Consider the following 14,524-nt stretch of genomic DNA (forward strand, 5'->3'; position numbering starts at 1 on the left):
CCGCCGGCAGGGGGCGCTATGCTGTACAGCCACCCGCACCCCCCGCTTTGGTAACACAGAGGCCGGACAGCACAGCAGTGTATGCGCTTTAATAGGAGCCGTGTGGTAGTTCTGGTGGCTGCTGCACCTACAAGATAAACGTTCCCGTACAAACATCCCACAGCGCGAACAGCACTCGCCCCCTTTTCCCCTCCTCCCAGCAGCACTAAGAAAAGGACTCGAGGAAGAACAGGGGAAGTGGCACTCAAGCAGTACACCAGCATTTCAATTAAGGCAGAACAAATATCGTGTCCACATCGGTGGCAGACAGCGTCAGAGCAGTGCAGGCTTCTGCTGCTGTGGTGCTGAGGAGCAGCTCTCCAACCAGCCCCTAGGAGAGGTCACAGCACAGGATAGGATCCGCAGCCCCGCCAGCAGTAACTGACAGACGGCTGCTCAGCCTAGGATGAGGAAGGGGCTTCCTCCCTCCCACTGAGGCAGCTCTGCTTCTTCAGCAGCATCCATGGACCTCCTCATTCCTGCTCTGAAGTACTGACATCCATACGTGAGCTTCTTTGGTGGCCCTAGGCAGAAGGCTTGCTGAAGTGCCCCGCTTTGACTCCGGCCTAGCTCCTGTGATCAGACTGTCCCTTACCCAACCATTCAGATGAGCACATCCTACTTAAAAGGAGGAAGCCGCTGATCTTCCCCCTGCTGTGCTGTGAAGAGTTTCCCTTTGTTATGGGGAAGTCAAAGCAGTCAGACATGCTGGACAGCATTAGCTCCACCCCATAGCAATGACCTGTCACAGAGATGTGGCTGTGATGTGAGTGATGGTACACAAACCTTAGCCATAAATACAACCACAGTGAATACAATCCTACCACGTGGCACAGCAATAGTTATCATCAGTGTCTCACTTTCCCTGCTAGAGAAGCACACATTTAGAGACAAATCCACTAAACAGCACAAATTAAGAGCTCTGCTCCATCCCACCCAGTTAGTGTATTAGTCCCAGTTTCCTTAAACCACCATGAGCAAATGACATTACCATTCCCTTCAAAAACTGAAACAAGAAAAGCCACAGCAATAACAGCAAACATAAAATCCCATTCAGTTAAAAACTGGCTTCTCAAAGCCTTTATAAAATCTAGAAGTCCTCTTCAGTTGGTGCATAAGAAAATCCTAAAAATGCATCTGAGGCACTGGAGCTGCTGGCTGCTAAGTCAGGTGTGTGGGTGATGGAGGCAGAGATCGCTTCCTGGGTGAACTCTGGGTCAAAGTGCCGCAGATCAGCTGGGCCAGCCTAAAGAAGCAGAGGTACGCATCGTTTTGGGCAAGCAGACCCCAAGTTGTGGTCAATCCCCTACCACCACATTCGCAGCGTATAACCTGCACTTCAGTATCCCTCACTATCAGTGAGGGATGCCTGGAGAAGAGCCTTTGACCTTGCAGCCCCAATTCCTTGTGAACTACTATAAGGTAGATAGCAACTTAAATACCCACTTACCACATTCGGGTTGAATGGAGGGGTAATCCTCTTGTGGTACAAGTCATCCCAGTTTATTGGGCTGAAGAATACGTGGTTCTTTATCTCGAGCTGCATGGAAAGGGGGAGGAGATATCAGTTGTCTGCTAACCCTTCTCTCAGCACCTGCCAACTTGTCTCGTAGCAGTAAGTCATTGAAACAGGACTTGGAGTTGCCACATGTCCACATAGGGTCCATGTAGTAAGTCTTTAATGCATGAGGGTCATAGTCCTGTAATTCCTTGAAGGGATGAGATGACACCATTGCAGGTGTTCTAGCTTGCCACCACATCTTGAACCATAGCATTTCCCTTCAGAAATGAGTCAACCCCATATACCTCTTTTAGGGAACTGGAAAGATCAACCTACATGGAAAGCCTTTCCCAAGGCAGTGCTGTTACCACAAAAAAAGAAAAATAAAAAACATAGGAGGGCTTCTTATCCATCCTCCCTCCTAGTCATAAGGGAGGCTACCTACAAAGTCTGTTTTGGCACCCAGCCTCCTCTTCTGGTCCTTATGGAGAAGTCCATGGAGGATATCACAGGCTGCCACAGTCTTGCTTCCTTGGATCTGGAGTTGCTTGTGGAGAATGTTGTCATACATCTGAGACACATCCCGGCTATAAAAGGGAGGCTAATTTGAAAGAGAAGAGAAGCAGCCTGTCAAGTACAAGCTACAGTAAGGAGTCACATCACTGGCCAAGATGAGTCCCACGGGGAGAAGCTAAGGGCAACCTGAATCTCTGTTCAAAGGGTAAGTGCATGATTGAATCCTGCATTCAGCTAACTGCCTCAGTTGTCCATACTGAGTGCCATAGGAACATGAGGCTGACCTCACTTCACACGTTTGGAAAATAAAGTTCTCCACTACATAAAATCACTTCCAAACTTACCAGTCCAAAAAGCATCTCATAGAGGACAGCTCCCAGGCACCACCAGTCTACTGTCCTGTCATACGGCTGCTTCTTTAGCACCTCAGGAGCTAAGTACTGGAAGAGTCAGAAGTAGATACTGGAGTCCAGTCATAAAGGAAGGGCTTCACCTTTGTAAGTATGCAAACCTGACTGCAGTTCAAGTTCAGCAAATCCATTTGGAAGTACACAGCAGCGTCTTCAAATAGGCTTACAGAGATTCTCCATTTGCCTCAGGCACCCACCAACACCCAACTCCCCACAAAAAAAAAAAGAAATTGTTTTCCTGGGCTACAGAATGCTTTCTTCCTAGAAGCAGTTGGTGCCACCCACCAACAGAACCAGCAAACCTGTCCCACCCTGACACATTCTGCTTCTAACAGACTCTTGTCATTTTGAGTTGGTTGCTGTTTCCATACCCAGTAGATCTACCCAAAGCAATGAAAATACTCAGAGCCCAGGTGCAACAGGTAAGCATTCATGTGGCCTGCAGGACAAGCAGCACATCAAGTCTGGTCTCACATACGATTATTTCTATGTTATCAGGCTCCCTGTATCAAGGAGGCTCTCAGCCTCAGCTCATAGCAGAGCTCCAACATAGGCCATACCTCAGGAGTGCCACAAAACGTAGAGGTAGTCTCCTCTTCCTCCATTCCTTCCTTGCAGAGTCCAAAATCTGTCAACACCACATGTCCCTGACAAAGAGAATTTCAGCCTGGCCCACTCTCTCATGAGAAACAGCACAATTTCCAAGCATTGGCCTTCACATCTAATCCAATCTATGTTTTAGTGTCCCACTGGTCACTTATTTTTCCTTCCCTCACCTTCTAGGTGTCCTATCATGCAAGTAGGAAGTCTATGGAGAAAATAAGTAAGTATAGACATTTTCTAAAGTCTCACTACAACTGCATCACCGTGATGACATCCAATACTGCTGTGCTTTAGCACTGCTTTATCCCAGAGCCAGGTGGCATAGCATCACCACCAGAGTAGCAGTGAGTTACTCTTGGCACTCAAGTCCCTCCCCACAAGCCAGGTCCCAACTCTCGGGACCAAGCAGAGTGTTTTGTATGTAGTTCTGCAGAGTGTGTGCTTGCCCCCTCTTGCAACATCTGTACAGAAACTTAGTGGTATATAGATGTAAAATCCATGCAATGGAATAAGCCATGGCTTGTAAAACTATGGCCCTCTGGTTATGATGCCAATGCTTTCAAAATCAGAAGGCAGCATGAGAGGTGCACATACCTGGCAATCCAGGAGGATGTTCTCAGGTTTTAAATCCCTGCAAGGCAAGAAACTGTTTGAGCAGATCAGACTTTTCTAAATATCTGGCCTAAGCAGCAACAGCATCAGGTAAAAAGAGGAACTAACAAGACTTCATAAGCCAACTCACTAAGACCTTTCTAAAGTATAAACTCCCCTTGCTCTTGGGTATTAATATATAATCTCCATTAACATAGAACTGCTCTCATACAGGGTCAGATATTAACTTGCATTTCACTATGCATGATTTGTCATAGAATCTCTTATTTAAGAAGGTTTATCCTAGATCTTTCTACGCAACTATTGTCTTCTCCCCACTGTTGGGCTGGGAGCATTTATTGCCCAGCAGGTCCCTCACAGTGCTGAATGCCTCTATACCTCACATGGAGGTAAAAGCCTCTCTTCTCTCCCCAGCCCTGCAGCCAGCTGGCTGGTGGATCCATTGCCCCTGCTCTCCCCAGCATGGTAGTGTACATTACCTGTAGATGATGTTTAAGGAATGCAGGTAACCAATTGCACTAGCAACTTCTGCAGCATAGAATCTTGCACGGGGCTCACGGAAACAACGCTCTCTTTGCAAGTGGAAGAAGAGCTAAGACAGAGACGAGAGGGTTTATGGCCACTCTAAAAGCAGAAAGGTATCTTCTGGCCCACAAGCCAGCTATTCAAGGGAAAGCTGATTTGTAGCAAGGGGCACACAAACAGCACCAAACAAGCCCAAACCAAGTAGCCTTATTTCACTATCTAAACACCTTCCCAGGAATTGCTGCATTTGTCTTCCTCTTACATCAATATCGTACCTAAAAAGTCATTGCCCAAAACCCGGCCACCTGCAGGTCTAGTTAAGCTGCCTTGCTAGCTCCAACTCATGAGCCAGTTATAGGTGTGCTTTCTATGAAGGTCACCAACACTGGAATTTCTTATGCACTCCATGGGATTTTAAAGTGTCCCTTTCTTTTTTTTCCCCAGCCTACTTGTCTTGATAACCAGTTGGCACAGGTCATATTCAGCAATATTTTCACTTGTAAGTGAGATGCTTGCCAGCCCCTCCTGGCTGTTCTTTCCAAAGTAATGCTATGCTTCAACATCATTATCTCCTGACAAGAAAGTTTTAGGCAATAAAACAGCATGCCTGGGAAGGAACAAACAGGAGACTGAAAACAAAGTCTGTACTCACCTCTCCCCCATTCACATAATCAAGTACAAAGTAAAGCTTCTCCGAGGTCTGGAAGGAGTAATGGAGGCCCACAAGGAAGGGGTGCTTGACATTTTTCAGAAGCACATTGCGTTCTGCCATGATGTGGTTTTGCTATCAAAAAGCAGGAAAGGAGACAGCTCTCCTGACTCCCTGTAGTTCTGAAACCATATGGAATCTGGGAACCCTATGGACCATATCCAGCCCCAAAAATCAAAGTACTTCCCCTCCCCCCCCCCAACTTTGCTTCATCTCAGTCCCTTCTTCATACCCCCATGGCACAAATAAATCCATGCTTACTGCGTGCACTGTCGATGTGGACACTCACTTCAGCCACCAGATGGTTCAGTTGCATTACCAGGATTGCTTAGTGATTGGTATCTATGTGTAAGCATAGTCAAGGAGAGTAGACATACCTCCTTTTTCTTTAGGATGGTTTTCTTATGCAAGACTTTCACAGCATAAAAAGTCCCATCACTCTTGCGTTTGGCCAGGAGAACCTACAACAGAGTCACATCACAGCTTTGAGTTCCTCCCTCTTTCCCCACTAGCTGGGCTCTTGGAAGTGATTACCTTGCTTCAGAGGGTCAGGTACAAAGATTTAAAGACCAAACTCCAGTCTACTGTCTTCCCCAACCCAGCACTTTCAAGTTGCCAGAAAAAGGCACTCAGCGTCTCCAAGCATCTTACATACTCAACAGAAAGTGGTTTGAGAACATTTAGAGACAGTCCTGTTTCAAGTTCATCATTGCCATCTTATGAAACACAGCTTTGCCTAGGCACCTTCTGCTAATTGAAGGCATCTGAGGCTCTATTAGAATCATTCTTCTCAGTCAAGTGCTGCTCATCACCACCTTGAGCATGAAACACCCCCACTTCTTCCTAGAGCGGCTGCAGGGGAGCTCAAAGTAAGAATGGACTATGGAAACCACTTGAGCCCCATCCTGTCTCAGTCCTCCAAACATGGCCAAGATCCTCAGGAGAAGTGCAAGCAAAGGACAAATTCCTTCAGTTCGGGCATCTCTAAAAAGCTATGGCCCACTCAGTCTACTTACCTTTCCAAAGCTTCCTTTGCCAATAACCTTCAGGAAGTCAAAGTCTGTTGGCTTGGCACTGTTGGGCAAGAATGAAGGAAGTTAATGTTTCTAGAAGAACAACATGCAACGGCAACACCTTTATCAAAGCAATCATCCTTCTGTGAAAGTGGCTGAAGGACACAAGACAGAAGACAGGTGACCCTCCCTGCCAGCCAGCAGGGGATTCATGCTGCATGTCAGTGCACTGAGCAAAGGACAAGGAACCTCTCAGGAAGCCACCTTCTGAGGCAACTTACCCTCCTTTGTAGGGTGCAAAAATCAGTTTGTAAGCCAGTAGTAATGAGGAAAATTTCACCCTACAGTCCCTCAAAAGAGGGAGATGTGATTAGAGGCTGCAGGGAATATGGACAGGGGACAATCATGGAACAGGAATGAGCTGTAGCTGAATATCTTGAAAGCTGATGCACAGTGTTAAAAGCTAAGTGATGTAGTTAGTAAGTCCTTTGCAGATACCACCCTTGCAGGACACAGGGATTGCCTGCTTTCCCCTGCCAGATCTCTTCACAGCAAGCTCCACACCCTACCTGGCTTCTGCAGGGAGCTTACTTTGGGTTAGCAGAAGGTCCAAGATTGATGTTATCAGTTGGTGTCGGAGGCTAGAGAGGAGAACAGCAGTATTAGTCACAGGATCATGCTGCAGTCTGTTTTCCTGCCCTTAACGTAGCACCCCTTATCTTTAATAAACATATCAGTGAGATATACAATAGTGATGGAGAAAGGGAAGATAGAGCTATGCACTGTAGCAATATCGTGCCCAAGCTGGAGGCTCTGCAAGGCTACAGTCTGTGCTCAAGTCCTCATCCCATACATGCAGAGAAAGGATTGAGATGTGGCTTAACTCCTGACTTGATGCATCCAAGATCATCAGTACTGGCACAGTAAGCAAGGCACTCCATGGTTCAGTTGCTCAGCACAGCAGTGGTAAGGTGCTCCCCATCACCTATTCTGGGCAGGGAACTCCCATGCACTGCTCTGAGACAGGAGCACTCCTGCAGCTGGCATCAGCACTGTCCCCAAACCCTACTGCCCATGCCCTTTCCCATTAAGGCTTCAAACTGTCAGGTCTGGAGTCTTGGAGGTGACCTTATGGACAGCAGCACTGCAGGTACAGCCTCCTTCTTCCCAGTGAGAAATTCATACACATCAGACACATAAGTTGCCCTCATCTCATTCTCACAGATTCTGGAGGCATTACCCTTACTCAGAAAGGCTACAGAGGGCTTCTTCCTCTTTTTTTCTTTCCACTCAGCATCACCCCCAGGGACAGGGAAGCACTGGATCTCCCAGCAGGCTAACCCAGGCACTCCTCCTCACCTTTCTCCTATGGTAACTTTCCCCTCTCCATCCCCATGGTAGGGATTGCCAGCTCTGAACTGGGATCTCACCTGGGCACTGCTGTCTGAGGTCCGGGAACGATCCATTAAAATAGCAACTCGTTCAGCACTGGGGAAGAGAGCAAGGGAGCAGTGAAAGCCAAAACCAAGAGAAGCAGCTTCACACCATTAACCTACCAGGTATGGTCATGCTGCCTTCATCACAGAACATCAGCTGAGGTCCCCAGCTAACTCCTCAGTAGCACTGCTGCTCCCAGGGCATAGAAGTGTGAGTGTGGTGGGAAGCAGGACAGTAGGTGCACATCAAACATACCAATAGGAGATGGGGGAGAGAAGCTTCACAGGTGCACAAGGAGTTTGAATGAGCACAAACTTCCTAAACATCATGGCTGACCCTCAGTTTGGGATGGCAATAACTGGTCAGGGCATTGATACATGGAGAGCAGCAGAGCCCCACACACCCACCCCACTGCACAGGGGTGCCACAGCCCCCAGCTCTGCAGTGCAGCCAGGTGAAGCTGTTGGGTGCCCTGGGTGGCTTAGACCCGTCCTGCTTGAGCATCGCGGGGTCCTGCCACAGCAGCAGTTCCCATTAGATTACAGGGTTCTGCTACACGACTTGCAAAAGTCAGGATAAAAGAGATGGCAGCAGGAAGGGGGGCAAAGCCAAAATGTGTTCCCTTCTCCCTCGCCCCAGAAAGCATTACCTTCCCCCTCCCCCCCACCCCAAAGGCTCTGAAACTCAGGCAGAGACGCTCGGAATATTCCTCCCTCCCCACTCCCCCACCCTCTCTCTGCCTCACCCCATGCACAAAGGGGCCCTGAAGCCTCCACCAGCCCCCCAAAAGTCTCTCACCTGTCAGCAGTGCCCCTCTCTGCCCCACACATAGACCCATGGTCACCCCACACCCAGCGGGGCAGTGCAGGGCTGGAGCTGCAGGGTGGCAGCGGGCACCGGTGGCCATCCCCGGGACAGCCCACATCTGGCCAGTGCCAGCCAGTGCCATCCACCACCAGTGTCACCAGGCTGAGCTTTTAAAGGGCTCCCGGACACAGCGGGTTCCATACTCACTATGAGCAGAGCCTGGAGCCGGATGCCTTGATGGTTTGTCCTATCCTCTCGTGGCCGTGCTTGATGAATTCTGCGGGGAAAGTAGGAGCACAGAGCTGATCAGCAGGCGGTGCAATCACTGGCACAGAGGCATGTTTGTTCTTCACTGACCTTGCTCCTCTCCCCACAGCCACCCTCCTCCCCTCCCACCCACATACCAAAATAACCAGGAAATTATAGGAACCAGGACAGCTCCCTCCCAACCCACCTGGAGCCCTCAAGAGCTCCCAGGATGGGACAGAAGCCCTAAAGCAGATGCCACCCCCCCTTCCCCCTTCTCCAGGGCAGAGCCGGACCAGGGCTCTCTCGGCACCACCAAGCCCCTGTCAGCTATTCCCACCCCCAGGAGGGATGAGCAACGCTCACAAGGTTGCTGCTGTGCTGAGACACATCAGACACTTGGCACATGTACTGCCACCTTCATTCAGGGCTCTGCAAGTAACGATGGACCTGAATGAGACCTTTCAGGGCCTGAAAGAGATGAGCCAGAGCCTTGGCCAAGGGAATGCAGCCTGCACCAGGATTCCCACCCAGGAGCAGCTGCCAGTACCCATCGTCATCATCACCTCTGCTCTGGAGGAAGAGCAGAGCCCTGAGCCCACTGCACATGGGATAGTCTCAGGAGCACAACCTGATCGGGGGAGTTCTCTGTTGTATTCAGCAGCAGATAACAGAAGAATTCTAAGGCTCATTCTCACCCTCCAGAAAGATTAAAAACATCCACACGTGTACTTCTTTCCCTCCCTTAAAAACAAGTGTTTTTACAGACACAAACAAGCTGCCATGCCAGAATAGCTCTACTATGGCCAAAGCAGTGGCTGCCAGAGCACACCTCCCCAAACAAGAGGTTGGTAGGAGGACACGTTTTGGGAGGAAACAAGCCCAAGCCAAACTGTAGAGCCCATTCATGTTACAATAGGCAGGAAATGCAAGCACCCAAAGCAAACCCCATGAGGCATTCAGCAGCACCTGGCCCTGCAATGAGTACAGCAGCCCAGCAGCACCTGCAGAAGGGGCAGCACCCGGACAGTTTGGGCCCCACTCCCTCCCACAGGGCACAGTCCTCATTTCCCTGTTTGCCTCCCCAGCCCGCTGAGGTTTGCTGAAGGTCACCTGAGTCAGTAACTCTCTGCCCCACACGCTGCCAGACAGACCAGGCAGATATTGCAGGGAGCTCAGCCCTGACCCACAGCTGGGGATAGGGTCAGCATGGGTGACTGGGGAGCATGTGAGCAAAGCACAGAAATACATCCATGTGCAGTAGTACCTGCAGGCAGCATGGGACATTGGGCTGGAGGGGCTGGGAGCTGCAGTGAGGCAGAGCAGTGCTGCTGAACAAAGGCTGGCAGCATCACAGGGACACGCACACATTTCCACCCCCCTATCCCCCCAATTGCCCCACACTGCCCTGCTGCTCCTCTGCTGCCAGTGGAGATGCTCAACAAGTCCCTGCTGACCACAGGCACCACTCCATCAGGTGCACTCTCTCTGAGGCAGGAGCCTCTCTGCTCTGAGGCACCAGGGACAACGTTAGGCAATGTCCATCCCCATCCTATACCACTTCTGTTCAGATGCAGAGCCACCTCCACCATCAGCCTGCACTCACCTGCAAAGCCTGGCCAGCTCCTGATTGCTCAGTGGATTAGAGCCCAATAGGCTTTTCCTTACTGTTAACAAACCCCGCTCCCCCGAAAGCGTGGAGATTTCCTACTGCACACTTACACAGAACAACAGAATCAGAACTAGGTCAGGGAAGCACACAGGAGCTCCGGGTTATCCATGCCTGGCTGCATCACTCCCTGCACACACAGGGGCAGTAGGGATGCTCCAGGTGCAGGGCCATGGAGCATCACCAAGTCCTGAAGAGTTCCATGGCACAGTGACTTACTGCACACCGGGAGCATGAACCATGCACCCCACAGCCCTCCCCAGCAAGCATCACACCCAGCACAGAGCTGCTACTTACAGGAGCACTCACTGCAGCGCAGTCTCTCCCCAGAAGCATCCCTCAGTAACACGTTTCCTCCTAGCACACAGCAGCAGCTCCCTCTTCCTACAGCAGCTCTACCAGCGGTGACCCACATTCCCATGCCAGCCCAGCATTATTTGCTACAAACACATTACCGATGCAACGCGTACCTTGCAGAGAGGCAACCTCATGGACGCGTCATGTGCAGCTGCCTCCCACCCTCCTCCTGATGTCAGCACTCTCGGCACTGCTTCATACCTAACCCAGATTGCAAACCCACTCCCTTGCTGGGAACGCTGCTCACAGCAAGGCAGGATGGCCAGCGGGGCTTTGGAAGGAGCACAGGACTTATAGGGAGCCACCAACGCAGCCCACAGCTCCCATCCTGCACGCAGCACGGGGGGATGCCCCAGTTTCAGCACAGAGCAGGAGCACAGGTGGTGGGAAGGACTTCTGCAGGCACAATGTTCTGCTGGCAAGGAAACACTCAGCTTCCCTCTGCTACAGATCTGAGGGATAACTGCAGGCCAGCACTGAGCTCCGCTTCTATGCTCATTAAAAACCAGAGGAAGGTGAGAAGACAGAGGAGGAAGAAGACTTTAAGGGCTCCTCTACTTGAGGAAGTGCTCTGAGCTGTCCCACAGAGCTCCTCATCCCGTTATCTCCTGGGGATAACATCCCTGCCACCTACGCAGCTCTGCAGAGTGGGAGGGGACAGGCTGAGCAGCCCCAGCTCCAGCTGGAGCCTACAGACAGCAGCCCTCGGGGTTCCAGAGAGAAAGCTGTGTGCAAACCTGGAAAACAGCAGGTGGCTGAAGCCCACAGCACTTCGCAAAGATTAAGGAAGAGGAAAAAAAAAAAGATCAAAACTAAAAACCTGCAAAAACAGAGAACAAAACATCAGCCACGCACCTGGGAGCACATCGCCCAGCACAGGCTGCACTGGGAGGCACAGGAAGCAGCGTGCAGTGGGTGAGCACGCAGTACCTGCAGTCTCCTCACTCCCCATCCCTGCCCCAGCCCAGCCCACCCCCAGCAGCTCTGTGGCCCCAGAGGGCTCTTCTGCACACCCCAGCAGGGAGCAGTGGGGCTGCCTGCAGCACACCAGGGAGCTCATGGGTACCCCTCTTGCTCTGGGTGCTGCTGATGCACTGCAGCCCTATAGAGAGAGCAGGAAGCTGATCAGCTTCAAGTAGGGCCAGGCACCTGCCAGATATAGTCAGGGGCTGGGAGCCCAGCTGAGGGTGATGGGCTGTGGGCTGCTGGGGTCCCGTCAGGTGCTTTAGAGCAGTGTTTTGCCTGCTTTAGTCAGCTGAGCATTTGGTCATGTGGTTGGGAGGAAGGTTAGAAGTGTCCTTTGGTTCTGCTTGAGCCTAGGAGAAGTTCCTTACAGAGTGCTCCTCCTGCCCATGGAGTGGGGTTAAATACAAACATGGACGTGTGGAGGAGAACCAGAGATAAAGCTCTGAGCAAAAGCAGATACTGCAGAAGGGCTGGTGTCTTCTCTCTCTCATCATTAAAAATAAAAGAGTCTCCTTCGGCTTCTGTTGTCATTTCCTATAACATCTCCTGCCTGTGGCTGCAGCGGGAGCTTAGCCCACCCAGCAGCAGCTCTGCCTGGTGCTGTGCACTGCCATGGGGCTGTGGGTGCTGCAGTGCCGGTGATTAAGGGAACCCCATGCCCTGTGTGAGGGCTGTGCTCACTGCTGCAGTGTGCCTGATGGGAGTGTGATGGGAGAAATGCTTGGGCTGTGCCTCCCCAGCCCTCGTGCCTGCTGCCATGCTGCCCCTGCTCTCCCACCCCAGAGCCCATTACCTTTTGTTTTCCCCAGGGCGCTGGAGGAGGGCTCCATCCAGGCAGTGAGCATCAGGGCAGCTGGCCCTGGATGTCCTTAGGCAGTCCCTGTGTGAAAGCAAAGAGCACGTGGTGAAAGGAGAGATGAATGTACACCTTGTGCACCGGGACAGGCACACAGACAGAATCCTTCATCCCCCACACGCTGTGTCCCCACATGTCCCCCACTCAGAGCAGGGATAGGGAGGTGGTGCTGGTGGGAATTGGCACTGGAGCTCAGCTCTTAAATCATTAACCTATGCTGCAATTAAACGTTGGCCAACAGAGCCCCATGGCAGCGGAGCAGCAGGACGTTGCCGTGTGGCTGCTGGCCCCACTGTGACAGTGTTCCCGGCTCCTCAGCCCCGCCAGTGTCACCTCCCAGCCCTGGGGACACCCTGGCAGCTGTGGGACACAGACGGGGACATCGGTCCCATGGAGGGGACATCACCCCAAGCTGGCTGTCCCCATGTCCCCTGGGGGGATAGCAGTCACAGATGTCCCCCTGGTGTGTGTTAACCTGGTTTCCTAAACAGAAGAAATGAATTCCAGGTGCTGCCAGCATCACTGAGGAGCAGGAGGTCAGGTCACTGCCCTGCTGCCATGCAGCTCAGAGCAGGGCACATCCAGGAAGGACCCCCTGCCCCATCGCGTGTGCACACTCTGTTTTGAATTGTTTCATGCAGCTATTGTGTAGGGAATGTGTGTGATGAAGATAGGCTGTGCTATCTTAATCTCCCTATCAGGCAATATCCATACCCATAATCATAAATGTGTCACTTGCAGAGGAAGCGCACGGTGCCAAGCAGCTGGATTACAGGGAAGGGCTCTGATAAGGGGAAAACAAACACTTCTGCAGAATGCACTGTCAGCCTCCCTCAGACAGCAGTGAAAGGTGACCCACAGCACTCGAGGTGTCAGCAGGGGCTGTTTGGGGCTGCGTTATCAGTGCTTCAGGAGGGACCAGGTGGGACGGAGTCAAGTGGGACAGGGACAGGAGAATCTTTAAAAGATCTCAGCCCATTTCTTCATCTAAGAGGATTCAACAAAGGCTGAACAGACTGTACGTGGACAGTGCGGATCTCTAAAATCTTAGAGCAGTGCAGGACTGGCCCTGAGGACAAGGGCAGAGCAGCAGTTCCACACCGGATCAAGCAGGGCTCAGCAGCACGGAGACGGCTCTGTGAGCTGCCCCCAGAGCAGCCCTGCTGTGCTGCCCTCATTAAGGGCACTCACGTCCCACGAGCAGCCCCCCCCAGTGCCCAAGAGAGGCTGTCCCCTTGCAGAGATGTGGACGCAGCCACCTTGAGCTCCATGAGATCAAAACTTCATTTTTGGTACACATCAATTGCAAGAAACCTTTTCACCTCCTGCAATATTTCCAAGGGTGAAGATGCTATTTCTCTCCTCCCTGGAGCTGCTGTGATTGCGGGGGAATGAGCCTGATTTCAGGTTGGATATTAGTAAACATTTCTTCTCCAAAAGAGTGGTGCTGCAGTGGCACAGCTGCCCAGGGAGGTGGTGGGATCACCGTCCCTGGAGATGTTCCAGAACTGTGGGGATGTGGCACTGAGGGATGCGGTCAGTGGGCATGGAGGGATGGGTTGGGGTTGGACTTGATTATCTTAGTCTTTTGCAACCTTAATCATAAAATCACAGAATCACGAACTAGGTGGGTAGAAAGGGGCCTACAAGCACGTTGCATTCTAACTTTGGCCATGGACTGGCTGCCCCTATCAGAACAGACTGCTCAGGGTCCCACTCAGCCTAGCCTCGGGCACCTCCAGGGATGGGGCACCCACTCTTCTCTGGACAGCAATACCAGGACCTCACCATTCTCTAAGTAAAGAATCTCTTCCTAACATCAAAGCTGAATTTCTCCTCTTTTAGTTTAAGTATCTCTATGATTCTACGATTCAGGATACCTGAGCGCCCCGGCTCCCAGCTGCCTCCCCTGCACCCCAGCCCTGTGCCCACCAACTCACCCGGCAGTGAGGGATGAGCCCTCCACCAAAACCTCTGTGATTGTCCCAAGCTGGCTCAGCCCTCAGGAGAAGAAGGGAAAGTCGTGGAGAAAGCAATGCCTTTACCTGCAGCAGCATGGGGCAGCGGTCCTGCAGCATTGGCGGAAGCAGTGCTCCCCTCCCACCTGCCCTGGGGTTTTGTTTTGGTGATTCAGTCTGAAGGTCGAAAGAGAAGTCAAAAGGAGTGGCCTGTGGTAGGAGTAAATGATTAGCAGGGGACGGAAAGAGCGGGGTGGGAGAGGAAAATCCCTCCACGGGGCAACCAGAGGACAGTTTGGC

At 51.6% G+C, this 14,524-nt stretch overlaps 1 protein-coding gene across 13 annotated transcripts; it reads right to left on the reverse strand.

Annotated features, from left to right (window-relative positions):
• Positions 1 to 74: 74 nt before the first annotated feature.
• On the reverse strand, positions 75 to 14,403 carry SGK2 (SGK2, serine/threonine kinase 2). Of its 13 annotated transcripts, none has more exons than XM_046902936.1 (18): positions 14,312 to 14,403; positions 12,204 to 12,290; positions 11,182 to 11,264; positions 10,025 to 10,135; positions 8,380 to 8,449; positions 7,485 to 7,554; positions 7,359 to 7,416; positions 6,520 to 6,569; positions 5,932 to 5,989; positions 5,293 to 5,376; positions 4,859 to 4,990; positions 4,161 to 4,273; positions 3,664 to 3,700; positions 3,027 to 3,113; positions 2,401 to 2,496; positions 1,986 to 2,141; positions 1,490 to 1,579; positions 75 to 1,285 (listed from the first exon to the last, which is right to left on the reverse strand). In XM_046902936.1, the coding sequence occupies exons 7-18, from the start codon at positions 7,392 to 7,394 to the stop codon at positions 1,130 to 1,132; spliced, it is 1,095 nt and encodes a 364-aa protein (XP_046758892.1). In that variant the 5' UTR covers positions 7,395 to 7,416; positions 7,485 to 7,554; positions 8,380 to 8,449; positions 10,025 to 10,135; positions 11,182 to 11,264; positions 12,204 to 12,290; positions 14,312 to 14,403; the 3' UTR covers positions 75 to 1,129. The 13 variants fall into 13 exon arrangements, with proteins under 13 accessions (XP_046758892.1, XP_046758889.1, XP_046758891.1 ...); XM_046902933.1 differs by having other exon boundaries at positions 7,485 to 7,643; XM_046902935.1 differs by lacking the exon at positions 10,025 to 10,135.
• Positions 14,404 to 14,524: the final 121 nt, after the last annotated feature.

This window comes from Gallus gallus, chromosome 20, assembly GCF_016699485.2.
Source record: "Gallus gallus isolate bGalGal1 chromosome 20, bGalGal1.mat.broiler.GRCg7b, whole genome shotgun sequence".
NCBI classification, from domain to species: domain Eukaryota; kingdom Metazoa; phylum Chordata; class Aves; order Galliformes; family Phasianidae; genus Gallus; species Gallus gallus.

What these genes read in the sequence shown, in the direction of transcription:
- SGK2 (XM_004946998.4), bottom strand. Translation starts at nt 12,255, where the DNA reads ATGCTCACTGCCTGGATGGAGCCCTCCTCCAGCGCCCTGGGGAAAACA. An exon ending in ATGAGATGCTTTTTGGACTG is followed by an intron (nt 2,142 to 2,400) that starts GTAAGTTTGGAA and finishes CTTTCAAATTAG; the next exon opens with CCTCCCTTTTATAGCCGGGA. An exon ending in TGGGTGCCAAAACAGACTTT is followed by an intron (nt 1,580 to 1,985) that starts GTAGGTAGCCTC and finishes CTTTCCATGCAG; the next exon opens with CTCGAGATAAAGAACCACGT.